Genomic DNA, 22,853 nt, shown 5'->3' with positions numbered 1-22,853 from the left:
GCTATTGAAGCATAAGCTGTTAATTTATTTTCTTTATTCTAAATGAACAGGTTCCTTTCAGCTATGACACCCCAGAACCAAAGCAGGTCCTTCATTGTGCTTACCCTAGCTGAGATCCATTAACAGTGACTTGTTCACTCTGCAGAAAACCATTTCTCCCTGCTGCTGCCACAGCAGCTGTCAGAGGCATCCTCTTCCCATCTGTTTCTGCAGTCACACTGGTTATTGAAGCTGGATGGGAAGTGTCCCTCCTGGTCTGTGTGCTTCTCAGAGTAGTTTGGTACCAGCTGGACCTTAAAGATTGCCTGTTCTGAGACCCCAAATGAGAAGCAACTGGTGATCTCACTTGTCCCATCGCACTGCCTGATGTCACATAGTTCTCCTTCTCCAAAAGGTTGGTCATACTGCGACTGTTACCTGCTTGATGGTACAGAGGTACAGCGGGGCTGGGGTAGATACCATCAAGAATGACATCATTAACAGCCCCCATCTGGGACTGTCTCTTATAGGAGCGTCCCCTGTTCACTGAATCGTGAAGAGTGTAACCAACAATCTCAGACCGAGCATATCTTGGTGGGACAGTCCCATTACATCTGCTATCTCCATGCCTCATGGAGAATCCACTTGAAATCCCTCTGTCATAGTGAAAATTGTTGGACACATATGTCAATCTTTCAGGACTTTGTTGTGGTGAAACCTCTAGTCTCTTCAGAGGCTGCCTTTGAGCTCTCTCTTCCATTGCCTTGTAGGTAGTCCTTGTCCCCCAGCCATTTGTGTAAGAGGATGGTGAAATCACCTGTTCAGCAGTGCATAAAAGAACAGGAGTCACAGTAAGATCACAGCATTTAGGATTAATAGCAAAGAAACCAAGCCAGAAACTAAAGGCAAAAATTCTAAGGTCTGCTATCAGAATCAGGAAACACAATGTGAACATCACCAAAACTGCATATTAAATGGGATTCCACAATGCTTCTTTGTTTCTACCTAGCAAAGGCAGGTACAACAGTCCAAATATTAGGAGATGGTGTGTAAGCTTCTATAATCTTCTGTCATTAACTCAAAATAAGTGTGCAAGACGCTTATGCCTGGTAGTGAATAGTCTGCTTACCAACAGAGATTTTAGTTTCAGTATTAACTTCTGCATCTGCTACAAAACTTGAATTCTTAAAAAACAAACCCAGTCAGGTATTAAAGTATCATACAAAAGTGTCTGCATATAGCTATTCATCTTATAAGGTTATTTAGCCCTCCTGCTCATTTTGTGGTAGGATCTAGTAAAAAGAGACAGTCCTCTCCCTGTTTGTCTAATCTCTTAAAAGGAGTTTATAAACATTCCAAGGAAACCAAAAGGATAATGTCACCATGTCAATGGCTTCTCTAATTCTACAATTGCAATTTAAGATGAATTTTATTTAATGGGCATGGACACTAATGCATCATCATCTTGCTTTATAATTTTCTTTTATATAAACTCAACCATCTCCCTTCAACCTTTCTTTGTAGGGTGTGTCTACAAGATTTTTATTGTTTAGGTGCATCTCCATCTTGGGCCTCTCCAATTTTTCTACCTTTTTCTTATGCTCATCTTACGTACAACTGGACATCACAACTCTACTCAGAGACTACCTGGTCTTAAAACAGGAGTCATGGCCCAACTGTTTTTTTTAAATCAGTAAGCATAGTGACATCCAGTCATAAATCAAGCCCCCATACATTCCATTTCCATATTGGACTAAAATTTTCTAATATTAAAAGCCCTTTTTAAGGTAAACTGAGAATTTATTGACTGAAGGCACAGTTCTTAGCAGATAGTTATGCTGAAATTCCTTAATTTTTATTGTTGAGGGTGATAATCAACTCACAAAAGGAGTAAAGGTTGCTGAAACTATTGGACTGAGGCAAGGATCACTGAACATATCTGTTTATTCTACAGAAACTATGCAAGGTTATCTGTATCTTTTGTTTTGGGACAAGGAAATTAATGATTTTGTGAAATACTAGACCTTGTGGCTTTTTCTGGCTTACACACAGGACAGATAGTCTCACTCTTTTTAATCCCCCCTCCCCGCCCCCCCTTTTCTCTCTGCCTAGAAACCTTTAATATTATCTTGTAGTTTTACCTCCAATTTGCCCTTTCTTATAGAAAGAGGCAATTCACATCAAATATTATGTCCAATATTATGCACTGGATGATAGGTGAGAATGGAAGATATGAGGACAGAGAAGGAAATGTATTTAGGTAATGGTTCTAACTCTCCCCATATGGAGCCAATGCTGCTTCACTAACTAGGCAGAAGCTGAGCTATTTCATTTAATGCCAATAAGCTATTCTTGAGTAATCTAAAATATTAAGAAAGTATTTGCTCCTCTGTATACATATATTTATTATATATCTGTTCTCAAACTACATTGTTTACTAATCTGGACTATGCTGAAACATTGCTATTGAGCTGCATGTTGACGTCCAAGTCTGAGGGTTGCTCCCTCTGATAGGTTCATGCCAGTTATGAGCTCTGTTACAAGCTCTGCAGAAAACAAGTATTTATCAAAGCATTCAAGCCATGAACAAAACAAACAAACAAAAAAATTAGTCAGAATAACAATTGAATATATGATTAGAGAAATCAGAAACACCATTGCATCGCAAGGACTGCACTGCTGAAACTCTTTAACGCTAAAACAAGTTGCAATAGGATGATTGGAAATTGTAACAAGCACTCCACCTGTCCTCCTGAAACTAAAGCAGTATGTTCTCCTGTGGTTTAGGATACTTAATTTCCTAACCTCTTTCACTACAATCTCAACTCCTACTCATGTCATTCATGACCCCATGGGATTGCTGGACTTCTAGCAATCTCCCAACTGTCTGTCCTGGTGAGCAGCAGCACGGCCTCTGCCTGCTTTGAGCTACTGATGTTCTCCCTGACTGGGACAGATAAAAGTATGACTTGTCACAGCCCTTGCCAGAAATAAGGTTAGCACATTTTGTAATTTTCTGCCCTGATGCCAATTCTCACAAAACCAACAGGACTGCAAAAAAGCCCATATGTACCCCAGCTGAATTTAGCCACCGGGCTCAGAACTGACTGGCAGGGGGAAAATACTAAGTGATCTCAGTTGTAAAAATCTCATTTTCTATACACCAGGCTTAAAAAGCAGACAAGCAAGCAAGCAAGCCAACCTTGAAACACTTTCTACATGCTATTATTTGTGGTAACAAAGTGGATACACTATGAGTGTGATATATTTATTTCTCTTTGTTGTGTTCCATTTCCTCACCTGGTTTGACTGGTAAGATGAGAAACTATAGGGAGTTCTTGGTGCAAAATCATTTTCAGTAATCCCCATGTTATAGACACGCTCTGGAACACTGGCTGCACGGTGCAAACTGCCTGTAAACACAGACTAACGTTAATAAGATTTTAACAAAATGTGATACTGGAATGAAGGGCAATTTACAGTACTAGGGAAATGTCCCAGTCTGCACTGCCATTAATATAAGCAAGCTGAAAAATCAGAAAGGGAAATTATCAAAGTATGTTTGCATTCAGTGTATCACATTCAAAACATAGCTAAGCAAAGCTTTCTGAGGATACAAGCCTTTTTTTTTTCAGTTTGATTTTTATTTTACTTAAGATGTATTTTTAACTTTTAGAAGTCTTGCTGTTCATGCAGCCATTTAATGAAAAATGTTTTAACAAAGCGAGATGATACTTTAAACATTCCAGATGATTCAGTACTGAGAGATGGGATGCTTGAACTGCTACTAAGAACACTTACTTTCTACTGTGACCACGCTGAATATGTGTATATGGTTTACCTTTGAGGCTCACTACAACATGCACAGTACATAAGAAATTAAAATCTTGCAGCTGTAGATTGTAGATGAGAAACATGGGTTGATGTATATATTTCTGTTACTGTGCACCCCAGAAATGCAGTTTTCACTATGTATCACTGTAAACAAATAGCATATACTGACTACACACTGTTTATTTCACAGCTGTCTACCTCAGCTCTTGGTGTTTCTTCTCCCTCAGGTGCTAATTTAATGATAGTATATTGCAGAAAGTAATGCTTTACTAATCTTCTCAGTGCTTCACCCAAAGAGAACATGGAGTCCATGGAAAAATTCTACAGCTTATGGCAGCATGTGGCATGTGATGCTGTAAAGTAGGGCTGTTTAATGACACTTCAAAGCCGTACCTGAAAGGTTTACCAATCCTACAAATAATATTGAAGATCCAGAGTGAAAGCTGCTCTGATTCTTTTTTCCATCACCCAGCTTTGAAAATAGAACAGTGCACTCTGATTATGTCATTAAAAGTGCATTCTGCTTTTAATTAAAAACTAATCAACCAACCAAAACCTTCAACCTGTTTCTTTTTCACTGATAAAATGCATTTTCCAAGAAAAAAAGGCTTCTATTAATAATTTTTTAAAGCCACAGATGCTGAAAATTATTATTCATGAGGTTCCTGGGTGGCTATGAGAATCTGCATATAGGAATATAAATAACACAGACAGGTTTAAAGGGGTGAAACAGAAGCACAATATACCTCAAACCAGTCATAATCAAGGACAGTGTGCACTGCTGAAATTTAGGCTGAACAAATGAAAATAGTCACTAAGGAAGTTAATTTGCCATGAATTTTCAAGGCAGCAGATTATTACCTACAATAGTACAGTAAAGAAATCTAAAGAACCAATCACATAAGTTGGTCAAACTGCCAAAGTTTACATTTCCAGAACCAGTCCAAGGGAACTCAGGTGCCAAAAAGATGCAGCAAAGTGCCTATTGGGATTTTTGAAAGCACCTGGTGTGTGTGTGTCTAACATCTGAGGTTTTCAACTCATGCAGTTAGACTTGAGCCTTCATTAGGTGCACTTGGGTACCCCAAGGAACTTCAGTGCACATGTATCTTTGATCCTTAGTATCTTTAGTTAGCAAAGGACATAAAATAAAAGACTCATGTAAGGAGAATAACTTATGAATGATTCTCACTAGCACATAGCTACCTGGGTAAGTCCAAATTTACGTGTCTAGTATAATACAATGTAACAGCTAACTGCCATGATTTGAGGCCTAATTAAATCATACTCTGCAGTTATTTTGTTTATTTAATAATACTTTCTTTTTTCTTTTTTTCTCAGTTTGCCCACATGGGACAGATTTAAACATGTTACTGGGTAATTTGTTAAGGCACATTCGTGGTAACTTTGCGTCACAAGAGTGGAATGATACAGCTTGGTCAAACTCATGATTTGGATTGTAATAATTACTCTGTGACATTATGAGGCTACCACATCCCAAGAGTTACCCAAGTGCATGAGAAAGCAGTAAGAGGAAGCTTGTTTTATACTGAGGAAAACTCTTGCCAATATACACCAACATCCAAACCCTACAAATTTATACAATGGAGACAGTCTGACAGAGTTGGGGCAATTCAGTCTGGAGAGGAGAAGGCTCCAAGGAGACCTTATTGTGGCCTTCCAGTTTCTTAAGGGGGCCTAGAAGAAAGCTGGGGAGGGACTTTTAAGGATGTCAGCTAGTGATATGACTAAGGGGAATGGAGAAAAAACAGACGTGGGTGGATTCAGATTGGATGTTAGGAAGAAGTTCTTCCTAAATTCTTTTTACTATGTACTGCTTATTTGTGCCAAAAACCAGTGTGTTAAAGGAAAAAGTAGTAGCTGAAATGCTGTGTCTTTCCATTAGTTATGAGACATAGAACCTGCAGTCTGATCGGAACTTGCCTCTGACAGTGAGGTTCCATTCAGTTTACTTTTACCATACTAGAAAAATTTACGTCTTTCCCATCTCTCAGATTTGCTCAGTATTACTTAGAGTCAGAAATAATTAGATAGTCCTTCTACACTCAGTGCACTAGTTTAGAAAAAAAAAAAAAAAAGGAAAAAAAGCATTTTTTGGGGGGGAGTGTGTGTGTGCACTGCTTTTAAAGTAGTAAAGTTAGGATTAATATTTCCTAACTGTGAGACTCGGTGTTTCCAGTCTCACAAAAACTCTCAGAAAATATGCACACTATTCAGTTACTCATCCATAGGAAAAAAAACACCAACCAAACTATTTGAGAGGCCACAGGATACTACAGTTGATTTCCAGCAGCCAGTCAAGAAAAGGGAGGGTTTCTTATAGGCTCTGTGTCACGTCTGTCAACCCATGAGGATATTTTGGAAAACTCAGGCATCTCAGACAGCAGCAGACACCCATGTGTGGGCAACTGAGTGGAACCGTTTATCACAGTCTCCCCTCTTCCCTGTCAGTATGAACTAAAGCAGCTCAGGAATGCTTTGGATGTGGTTGGTGCAGGAGGAAAACTAAGGCTCTTTGTTCTTCTCCATGCCTGAGATAAAAGCTGTACAAAATTCACCTGATATTGCAACAGTAATAACAAAACTTTGAGACCTGAAAAAAATTGTTCACTATCAGGAGGGAGACTGTATGGTAAAAATTGTGCAAGGTCCAACATCTCCAAAGGCTTTGCCCCTGCCCCGCCAGTAATCACAGCCTTTATCTGCACACAGATCAGCCTCCTGTTTGCCTGGATTTCAAAACCAAGAATGACAAGAGGCATCTCTAAGATATACAATATACAAAAAAAGACAGTTGTCCTCCATTAAGGAGTTAAGTGTATCAAATTCCACTTAAACCATATTGTGTTAACTTTTAGTTGTAAGTCTTTTTCAGTGCTTTTGTATTTGAACGGCTACCATGAAAGCCAATCTTTGGCTTCAAACCTCCCGCTGCAAGGAATCAATGTAGCTGTGTCTTGTACACAAAAGTCTATTAGGGACTGCAATATTTTGCTGCATCTTAAGTGCTCATCTGCTGAGTATCCACTGCCCACTCCTGCCTCAAGCAGGTGGGTGACAGTCTCAGAGACATGTGTTACTGGATCATGATGGACTGATGTGGTGACATTTAAGAACGGCATACCCAAAACTTCACTGAATCACTTCATCTAGAGATCAAAGAGCTTTCTTTTTGATCGCACTCCTTCATCACTCTGCCAGTACTTACGTGGTCCCCGAGGAGATTTTGTAACATTTTTTCCTTTGTGCTGGTCAGTACCTTTACACAAGTGCTTAAATTTAAGATTTCTTCTGTCTCAGCAAGCAGATGTGAGGAACTGAATGAAACCAACTATTGGGAAGTCAAAACCAAGGAATGCATGATAGGCATTTGATTCACATTATATGTTTACAACATAGATAGATATAAATATACATGGAGTACATTCCAGTTCCACTTATTTTTTCCAAGACAACTATCCCCAAATCTATTTAGTCTGTTAATATATTCCAGAGTAGTCAAGATTAATTAGGAGGACGGGAACTTTGCCTTCATTGTGTTTAATGCATGGCTTAGAGACATCATCTCCTGTTCATGACACTATATCATCTATTAATTATTGCTTCAAAAGCTTTACCTACCCTCTCTGTTAGGAGAAAGAGAAATTATATTAGTCCAAAAGTGTTCAGGAACCTTACTGAAAACACAACAGCCAAGCTAAGGACTTGCATGTGTAGCTGCACACTGTGCAGCTGTGTGTACCTGTTTACGTGATTTGTGTACACAACTTTTTTGAGCAGAGTAAATCAGTGTCTGTTTTGTAGGCATTTTTTGCCGTGAGGCATTTTTCAGATAGAAGCCAGATGAAATGCAAGGAAACATTCCTCTGCCTGACAAGATAGATGAGTGAAGTACAGCTATAAATGTAAAGAAGCTCACAGCTTTCTGCAAAGTAAGGGCGAAAACTTCTTTAAAGACAACGGAGCAACAGGGTATATAGCCTGCAAGTCAGTCATATCTCCCTACTTAAAAACAGGATTAAAGCCTTCATGGTAAGGGTTGCTTTCTTTTAAAATAAAAAATATTGACTTTGAAAACATCTCTTTGCCACTAAGTGAAGACTACACCCCTCGAGCAGCTTGCATTTAATCCTCAGCACCTGACAAAATCACGCTGTGCCCCCGATGCTAAAGTCAAACCCTGGTTGGGGTGAAAGGCAGGACTGAGCAGACCATTCTGACGGATCTGGCCTTCCGGCTACAGGATCTTAGCAGAAAGGATTGATTGACGTCAGTTTGTATCTCGCACATCAAAGAACATGGTAAATAATGCCTGGCAGCACTATCATTCCATGCTTCCCATGCACACCTTTCCTAGAGTTACTTTGCCCAGTCTATTAGTATGGTTTTTCTCTCTTATTTCGAGGGCATGTAAGAAAAAACAATCCCAATGGGTCCTTCCATTCTTCTTCCAAACTGGGCCCACGGCTAATATTAAGGTATTAAAATAAGCACAATAAAGAGTTGCTGGATTGGACTAATTTCGGCTTGATCCACCCCTCAGGCAGCGGTGACCCGGTAGCAGCCCTCGACACTCACCTAAGCTATAGTGGTTGGGAGGGAGAAACTTGTGACTCACTGAATGGGGGGGAAGAAGGGAGGAAAAAAAAATATAAAATAAAGAGGCGACAGAGCCACAATTTCCTGTCAAACTCGGTAAAGGTCAATGACCCGTACCGCGGCTGTCCGAGCAGCCTGAACCTCCTGGGGCCGGGAAGCCGTGGAGACGGTGGCGTCTGCTTGAGGCTGGCTCAGGTCCCTACCCTGGCGCACCGGCACGGAGACCCTTCCGGCGCTCCCGCCGCCGCCGCAACCGCCACGGACAGCCACAAGACAGCACGGAGGGGCGCAGGTCCGGGGCGGGGACTCACCGTTGTGCAGCGAGCCCCGGCTCTTCCTGGCCAGCGTCTGCTGGACCTGCTGTTGGATCCGCAGCGCCTTCTCCTCCCCGGCCCGGCCGCCCGAAAGCTTAAGCCTGGCCTCAGAGGGCAGCGCCAGGCTGGAGCTGTCCAGCTCCCCCAGAATCTGCTGGCCCAGCACGGTGCGGATGTAGCCCTGCTCGGCGGTGAGACCGCGGCCGGCCATGGGCACAGGCGGGTGCGGCTCTGATCCGCGCCGGTAACCTGTTGAGCCGCAGCCTCGCCAGCGCCGGGACTCAGCCGCCGAAGGACGACCGGGCCGGGCCGGGCCGCGCCCAGCGCCGCCTCAGTCTCTGCCCCGCCTGCCGTACAGGTGCCAGGCACGGCCCGCGCCCCCGTCCTGCTCGGCCCGCCGCGGCCGCCCGGGGCAGGGCCCGAAGGAGCAGCCCACTCCCCTCCCTTTCCCCTGTCCCCTCCCGCTCTTCCCGTTCCCTCCCCTTCCCCGCCCGCTGGAGTAAAGGGTCCGGCGTCGGGGCTTGGGCTGCATCGGTCCGGATCAGTCCGGCCAAGCCATCGGCAGTAAGGCGCGGCCGCCGCCGGCGCCGCCTCAGGCTCCCGCCCGTCTCTGTCCTCCCCGTGCGCCAGCGGGGCCCTGCCCGTAGGCAGATCGCTGTGGTCTTTCTGGGCAACTGCGCTGCGCAGCCGGGGGGCAGTTATGTCGCCTTGTCCCGCACTCGCCGGGGACCTTGGGGCACACGTACCGCCTGCGGGAACAAACGCAGGCGTTTTAAACACGCACTGACTTCGTACATCATGACTTACAGGTCCTTTTCATTACGTTCTGTGTTTTAGATACTTTTAGATTTTACCTACATCTGCTTGCACGTATGAAAGTTTCAACCTACAATAATGCGAAGCTGCTTTAATACAGTGGTTCCTGCTGCGAACAGCGACGTTTCAGGAGGCTTTGCGTTACGGCGCTGCAGGGCTGCTGGTTTGGGAGGTGTGCCTGCTCTCTGGGTTGTTTTTTTAAGGCTGTCCGGTAGATATGCAGAGAGATGACTTGGAACCGCCTTTCTTTCCATTTCGTTGTAAAGAGGCGGTGAGGAAATTGTGCAATTAAAGGTTGAAAAAACCTCCGACTCACTCTGTCTTCAGCGAAGATCTGTGCCTGCCTGCGCGGTGACGAGCGATTTCTCTACACACCGCAAGACGAGTGAGCCGGACGAAGGCTGAAGTTCTTTCTCACACTATCTCAGGCTACAGCTTGGAATTGTTATTTAAACAAACTCTCAGTCACGGTGGATTGAAAGGAGAAGGGAAAAGAGAACGGACAATGTCCTGGAGAAAGGAAAGTGGAATCTTTTAGAAAAAGGTGATCCAGAGTTGCACGATTTAATAAACATAAGAAATTGGGACACCTTCTTTATTCTCAGGAAATTTAGGACTGGGAGAAGGAACTGGCACCATGCTGAGAAGTATAGAATCCTTTTGCCCTGATTCACTCTTTCCCATTTTTTTCTTCAAGAGGGGGAGGGAGCTCTGGGCTTTCTCATCACTTGGTCTGGCTAATGTCATCCCCATTTGTTCTAATGTGACATCTCACCGGAGAGGTCATGCTAATGATAGGTGAGAATAATTTCACTGGTTAAGAGAAATTGAGTGGCACACCTCCTTATAAAAGGGGAAAGGTAATGTATGGCAGCAGAAAAGTTGGAGATAAGCTGTGGGGGTACCATCGGGGAAAGAGGAACAGCAGTTTGTGGAGAGGAGGTATCTGGAAGAACTATGGTGAACAGGGGAAAGAATGTAGCAGAAAAGTGGAAGAATAAAAAAAATGAAGCAATGAGCAGGGTAAGGCAGAAAAAGCAATGGGGAAGACACATCACAGTTAAGAAGGAATGCAAACTATGTTCAAAACCCTTTTGCTGACATACAGACAGTCACAAAAGCATTTCCAGTAAACAATAGCTACGACAGTCTCTGCAAGTATGAGTAAGGACTACTGAGGAGATTAGAAAATAGCTGAAAAAATGTGAAACATTTCCTCCTCTCCTTTTCTCTGCACACTTCTCTGTTCCAAACTCTATTGCGAACATGAATTCAGGGTAGTTTTTGTGGCTGAAACTGATTCGGTTTCACACATAAAATACATCTGAAATGGATTCAGGATTTAGAAAATACTCTTGCAGTGTGTGTCCTCAGATACAGTTTTACAAGCTCTTGGCACACTGGCATTACCTCCATTGGAAACAATGTTGAATTTTATTAAACTTATTTTGCAAGTAAATACATTTATTTGTGCTTGTGACCTCCATGGCAAAAGAAATGGCAGTTTGCTCTGGGCTTTAAAAGCTTAAATGAGATTTCTGAGGTAGATTTCTTTCCTTGTAACTAGGAATGCTGAGTAGGAAGGTTGGGGGCAGGGAGAATGGGAAGGGAGGGGAGGAGGGGACAGAGAAAGAATTTTGCCTGCACAGCAATCCAGAAAATGCTTAGCCAGGATCTGAAATAGAAATGAATTAAGAATTTTCTTACCTGAAGAAAGTAAGACAAATTCATGTAACAGATTGCTCCATGAATAGCAATTCCTTGAAGTTGCCTTATGTTGGATTTACACCTCTTCTGGACTGAACTGCAAAAAAAAAAAAAGCCCACCTGAGTCTTTTGAGAGGGAAATACTTTACCTGTGCCATTTGCAGATTGAAAGCAGTATACCTGTGATTATCCCTGAATGGATGATGACGGATAAACCTATTAAATCTATTTAAAAATAGATTTAATTATGATTTGTGTAATGATTAAGGGATGTGAAATCACAATTTGCTTTCTGTCCAGTGGAATCAAGCAGATCAGAAAACCAGATATTTCTTCTTAAGAATTAGTTTTTATTCTGACCAGGTGTGCTTGGCCTAAACCATGCAACTTTCCTCCATCAGAAGTTCACCACAAATAATATTTATGTTAAAGGTGTCGTAGTTAGTCCTTGCACTCTTCTTTCCCTTCCTACCATCCTTCTCTCTGGGTTAGGATTGAGGGAACAAGCTGGATTTGTACCCTGGAAAGAGATTATTTTCAACAACAGGAACCTTAGAGGAAATGGTTATAAGTGTGGAAGTATTCCCTTTAAATGTGAAACAGATTGAACAAAGGCTGCATCTGAAATATGCACAACTTTATTCCTGTGTACATCTCCAGGATGGAAAATGAAGTGCCATTCACTCAGTTTTGGGGGTTTTGTTTTCATTGGGGGTTATTGTGTGGTGTGGGGATTTGTTGGTTGGGTTTTTGGTTTTGTTTATCTTTTCCCTTTTAAATCTCATGGTTGAAGGTGTTATATGACAGTGCAGGTTATTCAGGAATAGCTGGGCTGTTGCTCCATCTGTCCTTTTCCTTCTGGGTTCAATTTAGTAACCCTGCTGAGGGCAAGGGACTCAACCCACTCCTGATCGCGTTCCTGTGTGGCCTGACCTAGGCGATCCTGCTTTGGTCGGGGGGGTTGAGGGGCTTGGACTATACCCTTCCAACCCTTACGATTCTACGAGTCTATGATTCTTCGCTGTCGGGTGACGACCCCTACGAGGTGCGAGAGGCCACACTGCCACCGCGTGTTCCCTTGTTGGAACGGCACGACCAAGCCTGCTCCCTCTCGCTGCTCCTAGGAAGGTAAAACTCGGGACCCAGGAAGGGGTTAACTCTATGTTTAATAGTATGAGATCGGTATTTTATTTGTTACAGGAGAGAGAACTGAAGTTCAGTTCGTCTTTTGCACCAGGCACTTGTGCTGTCTTACAGTAGCCTATCCACATTTTTAATCCCAATATGATTTTTTGGAGGTGGAGAAACAGTTCGTCTGTTTTGCCCTGTAGGGTAGTATAAAGTAAAAATTTTTTATCAGAGCCACCTAGGGGGGGGAAGTGCTACTTTTGCACTGGTTGCCTGACAGAGATGTGACAATAAAAGCAGCAAGACTCACTACCTGACCCAGACAGAGCTCACGGGATCAGCAAATTGTCTGATGAAAGAGAACACATACACACAAGATGGCCATAATCCCCTTTGGGAACCTTTGTTCACTTTGATGAGGCGGGTATACATCTGCTGATTTTGTAAATTCAGGCTGTAGCCTAAGAGCTGACTAAATGTCTTGACTTGAGAAATGTGCTATTAAAACTGCCATGTAACCACAAGGTTTGCTTCACGTCTCAAGAAAGCCAAAGGCTGAACAAATTCCAGATGCTCTTGAAATTGCTGACAACAGTGGCAGAGACAGTGAATATGACAGCCAGAACAGAGAGAGTTAAGATTTTACACAGGCCTGACCTCCATCTCTGTGGAGGTTCCCTAGTAGGGTCCAGGCCTGTTTTACATTTTAGACACCTCCTAGTCACGCTGGGAATAGGAGAGAGTCTGATTGCACAGCTCCATTAGGAAGATAATTTTCAGTGAGCAGGCATGGAGAAGGCAGGGTTAGTCTGGAGTTTTCAGCTCCCTACAGGTCCTTTGTGTACAGCAGGACCAACTGCACAGTGTGGGCTGGAGATGAGGGGCAGCAAGTTCTAGGGAAAGGTAGTAAAGCCCATTTTGCCCTAGGCAGTCAGAATGATGTGGATTACATTCTCTTGTCTGCTCTCTTGTACAGTTTATCACAGCTGGCTTGATGCTTGGTAACATTGCAGGCAAAACTGAGCAGCAGGGAGGCACGGGCAAAGTTGGTAATGCATTTAAGCATTGTAAGGTAACAGCATGACCTGGCCTTGTATTCAAGTGTTTGCTGCCCTTGGCAGTTGCCTGTGCCTGTGGTTTGCTCTTTCATCCTCATTTATTTTCTTTTCAGGTCCCTGTGCTCTGTTTTATCCTACCATTCCTAGACTTTCTCTTTTGTAATCAAGTGTAATACTTTAAAAGTGTGATTTCTTTTTCTTTCTTCTTTTTAGGCTCAGAGACACACAGAATCCGTTATCAGAGCAAAGGTCGTGCTCTGCATCAGTCAGTTCTTGAGTCACTGAGCACTGGGGAAACAGCCAGGAAAGATCTGGGAAGACACATTCAAATGGTCTTATCAGATGCTATGCTACAAAGAGCAACAATGTAATGTGACTTGTTTGCAAGATTTGGAATGAATGGAATGAAGCAGAGCTAATTTCAGTGAGTTGCAATCACTGCTGTGGATAACATGCTTATTCAGTTGGCTCAGGCATGATTATTTTCCCATGCATTAGCATTTTTGTCACTTGTAAAAGAACATGGTGTATATGTAGGAAGAGGAATAAATACTCTTAAATTGTTGACACAGGAGTATACCACCAGTGTTTATTGGAGTTGTTACTACATGCACTGTCATCTAGAGGCTTTGAATTTTATCAGGGTCCTATTTTCTTAGGGGCCTGCAAGTGACAGATTTTTGTCTTTTATAGTACAGGTACACAGCACAGCCAAATGTCTGATATCTTATCTTTATATGCAAGTCAGCATGAAAAAGAAATGAAGAATTGTGGTTATCCAGAAATTGAAAACCTCTTTATTTTTTAGCTCCTGATTCAGAGATGTATGAGTTGTAGTTATTGAGGACAATGGTGGGACAACATTTTAAAATGGCTTTTTTTTTTCCCCTGGTGTTTATAATATAAAGGTTTTTATTGATGGCATTTCCTACAACAAAGCATCTTTTGAGATAAAACTAACATTTAAATTTTAATTTTTATTTTAAATAGGAGCTCTCAACATTTGTCTTCCAAGCAAAACTAAATTTATTAAATTAAAAGACCCTATTCCCCCCCCCCCCCCCCCCTTTTTATTTAGTGGAGGTGTAGAAAACAGGGCTAACGGGACTCAAGGAGGGCATTTATTATTTTCCTGCTGTAAAGCAGGCAGTCCCTATAGCATATTGTTTTCTCACAACCTGAGGATGCACACATGGGAGATCTGTTCTTGTAGACACTCATCTGCATAATGCCAGATGAATGCATCCAAACCAACCACCATAAGAAAAGGACGAAATGCACAGAAACGTACAGGTGATAAAGTTGGCAGAACACCAAAGTTTATATCCATATTCAGTTTGAGTTGGATCCTTAACTCTTCTTTAATGGCTTTGTGCACAAAGCAGTCACAAAGCTGAGAGCTCTGTTTCCTCTGGAAAGGAAAATCTCAGATAGGCTTCATTTGCCAGCATAGTTTATACGCAATCTGTTTGTAAAACCAGTGGGTCCAGCTGGCCAGCAAGAACTGCTGTCAAAAGTTGCTCTACGTAAACAGTGATTTCCCAATGGGCTTTTCTTTAGCGCTCTCGGTTTGGGTGTGTCTTGTTTATATAATTTTGTGGGTTTGATTGCTGTTTTGCTTCCCTTCCCACCCCCTCCCCCCTGTGGTTTGTTGTTATTTGATTGTTTTGAGGGGTTTTGTTTTGTTTGTTTGTTTGTTTGGCGTTTTTACGTGTATATGTTTCCTTTCTTTTTCCTGGGGTAAATAAGAATGACAAAGATTTTATGTGCTCATTTTTTGGTAGGAATTTGTCATAGGTAAACCAAGTCAGGAAAAGTACAGTCCAACCTGACCCTGGCTCACAATAAATGCAACCAGTTGTGCAGTAGAAATAGCTGCCTTGTTTTCCATACTGGGTTTTTTTGGGGGGTAGGTTTTACTGTTAGCATAGGCCATGGTGAAAAAGTTCATATTCTAGGTGTTTTCAGCACAGTTTGGGGAGTAACATAAGAACAGAAAAATGTTGGGTTTGAATCAGATTAAAGATCTAGGTAGCCTATCATGCTGTCATGGTGGCCAATAGTGGATGCCTAGTATGAAAGCAACACAAAGGTAGGATAATACTGCCTTAGTATACTCATGCACCTTACAAGAATGTGCAGGTCAGGGATGTCTTTAGTCAAAAGAAGTACCTTTGCCTTTAATGATTTTCCCTCATGAATCTGAATAATGTCTTTTTTCATCACAGTTGCCCTTTTGTAATGGGTTATGCATCTTAATTATAGGGTATGAGATGATACATTCTCTTCTGTGTTTTTTTGAATATGCTAGATGATAATTTCACTTCATATCATCTACTTTTTAGTATCATGAAAAAAAAAAAAGGAGTAAGAGTTTCTTATTCATCCTCTCTGTGCTACTAATTATACAGTTGACTATTATGTTCCTCTGAAATTGTTTTTCCAGGCTGAAAAGTGCTAACCTTTCAATCATTGTTTCCATGTAAATTATTTCAGGCTGTAGAAAATCTTTATTAGCCTTCACTTTTCTATCTCAACTCTACCATTTTTAAGATGAGATGCCGGAACTGCAGACAGTATTTAAGGTGCTGAGACATCTTGAATTTATACAGGGATTATTTGCTTTCCTCCCAATTCTGCATCTAATCATTAATTTATATTCAGCTAGCTTTTTGGACTGCTTCTGGGCTGATATTTTGAAGTCAAACACTAGTGCAGGGGTTGATCTTTTGACAGGATGTTGAATATAAGCACATTTTGGTTACTGTTACAGAGTTAGTCCTTGACAGGAATAATGTGACACAATCCAAAAATACCACTGGGAAGAGAGTCACAGAATCTCAGAATTCTTTGGTTTGGAAAAGACCTTCAGGATCATTGAGTCCAACCATTATCTAACTACCAAGTCACCACTAAGCCATGTCCTTCAGCACCCTATCTCTGCATCTTTTAAACACCTTCAGGCATGGCGATTCAACCAGCTCTGAGTCAAAACCAGACTTTTCCCATTGAGTTTTGAGACAAAGAGCCACAGGTCAAGAGGAAGTAAAACAAAATATTCAAGAGAAGTGTAGTCCTTACCTAGAGAGTATAGAGTAAATGATGGTAGAAATCCAAAGTTGAATTACTTGTTTTGTTCCAAAGACTGCAAAATGTTTTACATGTGTTTGTAAGTTGACAACATCACCAAAACAGAGTATTTGGCAACTGGTTCCCTGCTTGCAGGCATCTGCAAAATGAAATGATGCTTGGGAGATTTTTCTACAAACATGCTGTGGCTATGGCTTGATCAATATAGTCAAGCGCTTTCATGTTCTCCCTACCCTTTGCTCCTTTGCTGCATAATGAATTTATGTATATTTATCACTATGACAGCATCTGCCATCTGTTAATCCAGATGCTAGACCTAACCAGTAGAAGTTTGCTGTACCAGTGGACTGTTCCTTGCTATGTGCTGTGTCTCTGAAGTTAAGTATCGTTTTTATATTAAAAGGAGCTTTGGATGTTGTTGCTTCCTTTGCCTGTGGAATCTTTTAGATAAGCTGTGGAAATGTATGCAGTTCCATATTTGGTCTCTGTAGTATCCTGTTTTGGTTTTAGCTTAATGAAAATTGTAACTGTAGGAATTTCCTTCTTCTGTACACTTTAGATTATTCTGACATCCTGTGCCAGCAGCCACTGGATTTCACTTCTCTTCATCAACTCCAGACAATAATGCCGAATAGGATAGTGGGATAAAGCACTTCCTGAAAATCTGAACTAATCCAGCCAAATACCTCCCTGATGTGAAGCCATTGGCAGTAATGAAGATACAGCAGGAATGAATATTGCCTTGGCGTCCACTGAATCTGTTTCTTTCGGTTTTGGCAATACACTTAGGAGTGTTATTGAAATGAATCAGCCTGTCCATACTTTGAATCCTGGCTATTATTGCTCAAGCTGTACTTTCTCTAAAATTGATGAAACTTAAGTGATCCCTAGACATGCTGTTGATAACTTATTTCTTGCTGCTGCAAAAAGCCTATATCTCAACAGGCAATTTAAGATGGAATATTTGTCTGAAGAGCAATCTAAGCAGTCAAGGACATTTTTTTGTCTCAATTTTAGCTGGAAGAAGTGACTGCACAAATTTATGCAGTGCCTGCCATTTCCTGGGAATGCAATGGCCAGTAATTTAACTGGAAAGATCACTGTGAGCATCATCAGTTACTGTCCTCAATAGACCTGGAATCACATGCAGCCAAAGAATGGAATTTTTTGTGCCAACCGTGTTTTTAAACATTGAAAGGACACCAGTGGCTTCCAGTTTTTAAATCCACATTTGATTTAGAATCTAAAATAATAAATCAGGACATAATTATTTAAGCTGTTTTTATAGTTAAAACAAATGAAATATAATAAATCTTCCTTGCAGGTCTGATTATTTCCCCTTGTCCATCAACTGTCATTGAACAAACCCATACAAACTCTTCTGGATTGCTAAGGAAGTTTCTGTGTCAGGGTACCATTTCTTGCTGCCTCTCCCATAGGTTGCCACTGAAATGTTAGTTCCCACATTGCCTCTTACACTTTCAATTAAATGCTTCTTTGTGTTGAGTGAAGCAGTAGTTTGGCCATGGGGCAAGAAGGCATACCTTGCTGCTGCTGAAAAAACTGGAAATTTAATTTGTTGGGGTTACTTTTCTGTGAGACTGGAAGGTGAAGAAGCAGGATCAAATCTTCTGGCAGTAGCAGGCAGGTAACTTGAACTACGAGTCTGCTCCCTCTTGCACAATGTCCCTCACTGAGAGAGTCTCTCAGTCCATGTTACTGCTTTGTGTCTTTTTCTCCTTTCTCTCTCTCTCTCCAAAGAGTTCAGTATAACTCAGAGTGCAGTAGCCCAGCACTACGAGAGCACACAGGTATGCACAGAGAGGTCCAGACTAATGCTCTCTGTCCAGGAGAGTGCATTGGAAAGGAAGAGACTCTGGATTTCTTGTCTGTTCACAGACAATGAAGCAGGTCTGCAAATAGTTTTCCCGAGATGCCGAGCTTTTAATCAGTTGCAATTCCACATGGACAGAAGGACAAAGAACAAGTAATTTATGAGCTGAAAAGCATTGATTGTATGTGGGAAACAAAGAATGTACTTTTACCCAAAACAGCATAGAAGTTTAACCCTTTTTAGCTAACATGTTCTCAAACCCCTAGCAGTTATAGGGCTCATTGTTGTTTGCATTGGGGGTGGGAGACAAAAATATCTTGGATTGCTGCCTGGTGTCCTGATCGTTTGACAGATAATTTGGCTACACTATAGCATGACTACATAGGGTAATATTTGGCTTTGTGTGGCCACACTTCTTTTCTCTGAAAGCCTCAGCGTGAAGAGGGGGAGTGAAAATGTGGGAATACTGTGTTTTGTGTCCTTGTACCAGAGCTGAGATTTGGCCAGGGCACAGCTTGTGTCTGCCTCAGAAACACTCTGGAGTCCATCAGTTCAGAAATAGCCACAATAAGTCAGTCTAGCAGACACAGCAGTGAAAAGCTGTATTACAACTCCCAGCATGCTAGTTGGAAAATGGAGATAATAGAAGTCTCTAGGAGATCTTCTACTTAGCTTTTCCTAAAATTGTACAGGTCTTCAAACTTGAGCTCCAGTCCAGAACTTTAACCCTTTTGTTGGCAATTAATTGATTTTGATTATTATTATTTGACTCATTGAGCCATTTCTGTTTTATTTGTCATCAAATGGTGCCTTATCTTGTAGCAGCAATGCTGTTCAGCTAGGTAAGAAATTTCCTCTCCCTAGTTTTGTCTGTTCCAGAAGGAGAAGTACTTGAGAAGAGAAATAGTATCCTCTATTTTATAAAGGAAAACTATATATATATAAAGGAAAACTGTATATATAGTTTATAGGCTTCAGTGTGAAATAAATGTGATTAACCAAATAAAGAATCTGTGCCTCAAACACTGGATATTTTGCTCGAATATGACACTTGATTGTAAAACAGACTATCTTGTCTGTGTTCTTTTTTTCTCCCAAAACCTGGTTTGTAATAGCTGACATTATTTCTTGATTATTATTGTACATGGAAGTAAAGTGCGACTGCACTTGTCAGCCACTTTTCCTACACAGTGATACCATTTTTTTTTCCTTCAGAAATTATACACCCTTGTAGCCTACTGAGAAGTAAATTAAAAAGCACTGAGGTTTATTCCCTGATTTGAATCTCCAATTAAAGTTACAATTGTTCAAAGTATTGTTTATTTTCCTTTTACAAATTCAGGATAAAGCTCCTAATGGCATTTTGAAGGAAATGTGCTTATATAATACTTCAAAATAACGTGGAAACATTGCAATTGAGTTCTGTGAGGCTTACTGTACTCTTGACTTCATTATGTTTCTTCATGTGTAAGGACCTTATTCTTTCCCCACATATATATAACTCTGCTCAGCTCTTGGGAGCTTCACGGCTATAATACTGTTGTCAAAAGAAACAGCAGCAGCAATTTCAGTTGATGATGAAGTAGAATTCTGCTGGGGGGACACCAGCAGAAACAATCATCAGACGTGGCAGACATGACAGAGAGAAGAACTGACTCATAATCAGGGCTACTAGAATAAAAGTAAGAGCCGAGGTAAGCACAAGGGATAGCTTTCAAGTCATTGCATGGAATCCACTTGGAAATAGTTGATCAAAACAAAGAAAGGTTCTGTATATCTAGGGGTATCTTGGAGGATGCCCAAGGAAAATTAAAGACAAGCTATTGAGATAGTCCTCATCAAGGAAAAAGAAAAAAGACAGCATCATTGGCACCATCAGGGATTTTGCAGTCCTGTATGTTCTGGAAGAGGACAGTTTTACTTTGATCTCCTCTTAAGCTTCTTGACTTCAAACAGTCGGTGTTAGGCAGGTCCAAAGACTGAAATGTAAAGAGAAGAGGAGCTATGGCTTAACTAGAGCAAGGTAGAATCTGCTTCCAACATATAGACAGGGAAAGAGTGATGTTTTGTGTTTTCATCAAGAGGAAAGTACCTGGGAAAGAAAGAAATAAGAAAGAATAATACAAAGAGATGGGAAGAGGTGTTAGCTTTACACACTGAAAATAGAGCCTTTGTGTACCATGTAATGATAGCAAGAAAATATTTGAACTTGAGGTTGAGTCGATTTAGTCCATTGTGCCTTTGTATTGTGTGTGTGCTTTGCATTGTGCCTTTGTATTGCTAGTGCCTCTTTAATGGGGGGGGTGGGGTGGAAGATTGGAAATATTGGGAAGTTTCCTGTTATAATAAGCATAGTAATGAGACTGTAAATATATTAAACTATTGTAATAAGCATAAAACTGAAAATGTAAAATAAGTTTCTGACAGCAGAAATATGGGATAGCATAAAATATCTCACTAAAAATTTGGATACTTTATTTTCAAATTTCCCTTTGTAAAGTGAGACAATAAAGAAAAAAATACATTTCCTGCTTGGTGAGACAGGGCACTGAAAGTTTTAAGGAAGCTGTTTTATATCAGAAAGAATGAAGACTGAGCTGAGGCTATCACACTATAAACTGAAATGGAGACTGATAAAGTATCGGTGAATTTGCATGTTTCATATCACTTTATTATATTCTACAGAAATGGAGAGTTGCCCTGTGGGGTCTTCTGTCCTGCTGAGACAAAATTGATACAGAAGCAATTTCCATAAAGAATTGCAGGTTTACTTGTTGATATATGCTATGGGGTTGAGAACATACATTGCAGTATCCTTTCAATATGACATGGAAGTAAAAGAAGACACTCAGAGGTATTATAAGCCATCGAGGAGCTTAGAGCTCTGGATAGGGATTTCACATAAGCTTAACACTATGGAAGAAACAAGAATAAAATATGGTGGCTATTAACTAATGATTGGGTAGTGTGACCTGGAAGCCACTGAAGGTGAGAAGATTGCTGCATGATTTATTTTGAGCAGCAATGCCATCCATTTTTTACATTGAAGTAGCAGTGATAAATCATGACTGAAATAAAGACATCAATTGAATGTCAAAAAAATGATGGATTGAAAGATGTGAGCTTTAACTATGACCATCAGGAAAGCTTTTGACTTTAAATTTAGTCTCCATGAGATGTGTCTGAGATGAGATAATCATGAATGGTTTAAAAATCTCTTACAAATGTATATGGCTTCTACAGAGAAATGTGAAAAGGTCCCTTTGGTCATTTATCTATAAGAAATGCTTCAGTTCACAGAAATAACCTGTAGTGTGTCAGAGGTGGGCTAAATTAATCAACGTCAATGGTGCCTTTAAAGATTGAAAGATACTGTCTTGCTTGAAATATCAATGGGAAGTATGGAAACCCTCAATTCAAATAATTGAATTAATCCTTAAAAATATTTTTCAAGTAGACTTCTACTTGATGCAAGTAAAGAAGATACAAGTAAATATAAAAATTAGTGACATTATCACTACTGCTCATGTTGCAGTGCTGGAGGCAAACTATAGTGATAACAAAGTAGACTAGACTAGACTAGACTAGACTAGACTAGAATTAACCAGGAAGGAAAAGACCTTTGAGATCATCAAGTCCAACCCATCATCCAACACTATCTAATCAACTAAACTATGGCACCAAGTGCGCCATCCAGTCTCTTTCTAAACACCTCCAGTGATGGTGACTCCACCACCTTCCTGAGCAGCCCATTCCAATGGCCAATCACTCTTTCTGTGAAGAACTTCTTCCTAACATCCAGCCTAAACCTCCTTTGGCACAGCTTGAGACTGTGTCTTCTTGTTCTGGTGCTGGCCACCCAGGAAAAGAGACCAACCCCCATCTGGCTACAACCTCCCTTCAGGTAGTTGTAAACAGCAATAAGGTCTCCTCTGAGCCTCCTCTTCTCCAGGCTAAGCAACCCCATGTCCCTCAGCCTCTCCTCACAGGGCTTGTGTTCCAAACCTCTCCCCAGCTTTGTTGCCCTTCTCTGGACACTTTCCAGCAAGTCAACATCTTTCCTAAACTGAGGGACCCAGACTGGATGGTCAGCCTTTTGTCATTCTTTAAATCAGTTTAGGTTAGGAGTTGCTGAAGTAAAAATGGAAATCAGAGGAAGCACTGTGTTATTGTGGGGCACATTTGAGGAAAACCAGGTGAAGCCGTTGCATAGATATTTCAAATCCATGCCGGCAGTATTATACACAGAGTTCTTCCTCAGGACTTTCTGATCTGTGGCTCTTTGGTCTTCCTGTGCTGTTGCACAATGCCTGTGGGATTTTCTTCTCTCTTGGGTCTTTATACAGCCTTCTTCCTTGGAAGTTGTTGACTAGATAGATTTATCAGTTTGTACCCCCTTTCAATCTGTTTACAACAGGATAGCAGTCCCCATAACTTCCCAAAAAAGCAACTCAGGAAAGAGAGTTCCTGCAG

General features: G+C 41.2%; 1 protein-coding gene across 1 annotated transcript in view; it reads right to left on the bottom strand.

The window, feature by feature from the left end:
• PKP2 (plakophilin 2) overlaps positions 1-9,170 on the bottom strand; it is a 35,931-nt gene extending 26,761 nt beyond the window's left edge. Inside the window, exons 1-3 of the mRNA XM_009899643.2 lie at positions 8,745-9,170; positions 3,280-3,392; positions 105-796 (exon numbers count right to left, since the gene is read on the bottom strand). Coding sequence (XP_009897945.2) covers positions 105-796; positions 3,280-3,392; positions 8,745-8,958 — 1,019 coding nt within the window. The 5' untranslated portion in view covers positions 8,959-9,170. The remainder of the gene's footprint in view (positions 1-104; positions 797-3,279; positions 3,393-8,744) is intronic.
• Between the last annotated feature and the right edge of the window lie 13,683 nt (positions 9,171-22,853).

The sequence above is a fragment of the Dryobates pubescens genome, chromosome 15 (genome assembly GCF_014839835.1).
Source record: "Dryobates pubescens isolate bDryPub1 chromosome 15, bDryPub1.pri, whole genome shotgun sequence".
Classification (NCBI taxonomy): Eukaryota; Metazoa; Chordata; class Aves; order Piciformes; family Picidae; genus Dryobates; species Dryobates pubescens.
Note: the sequence above shows the minus strand (reverse complement) of the source record. Positions and strands in the feature narration are given on the sequence as shown.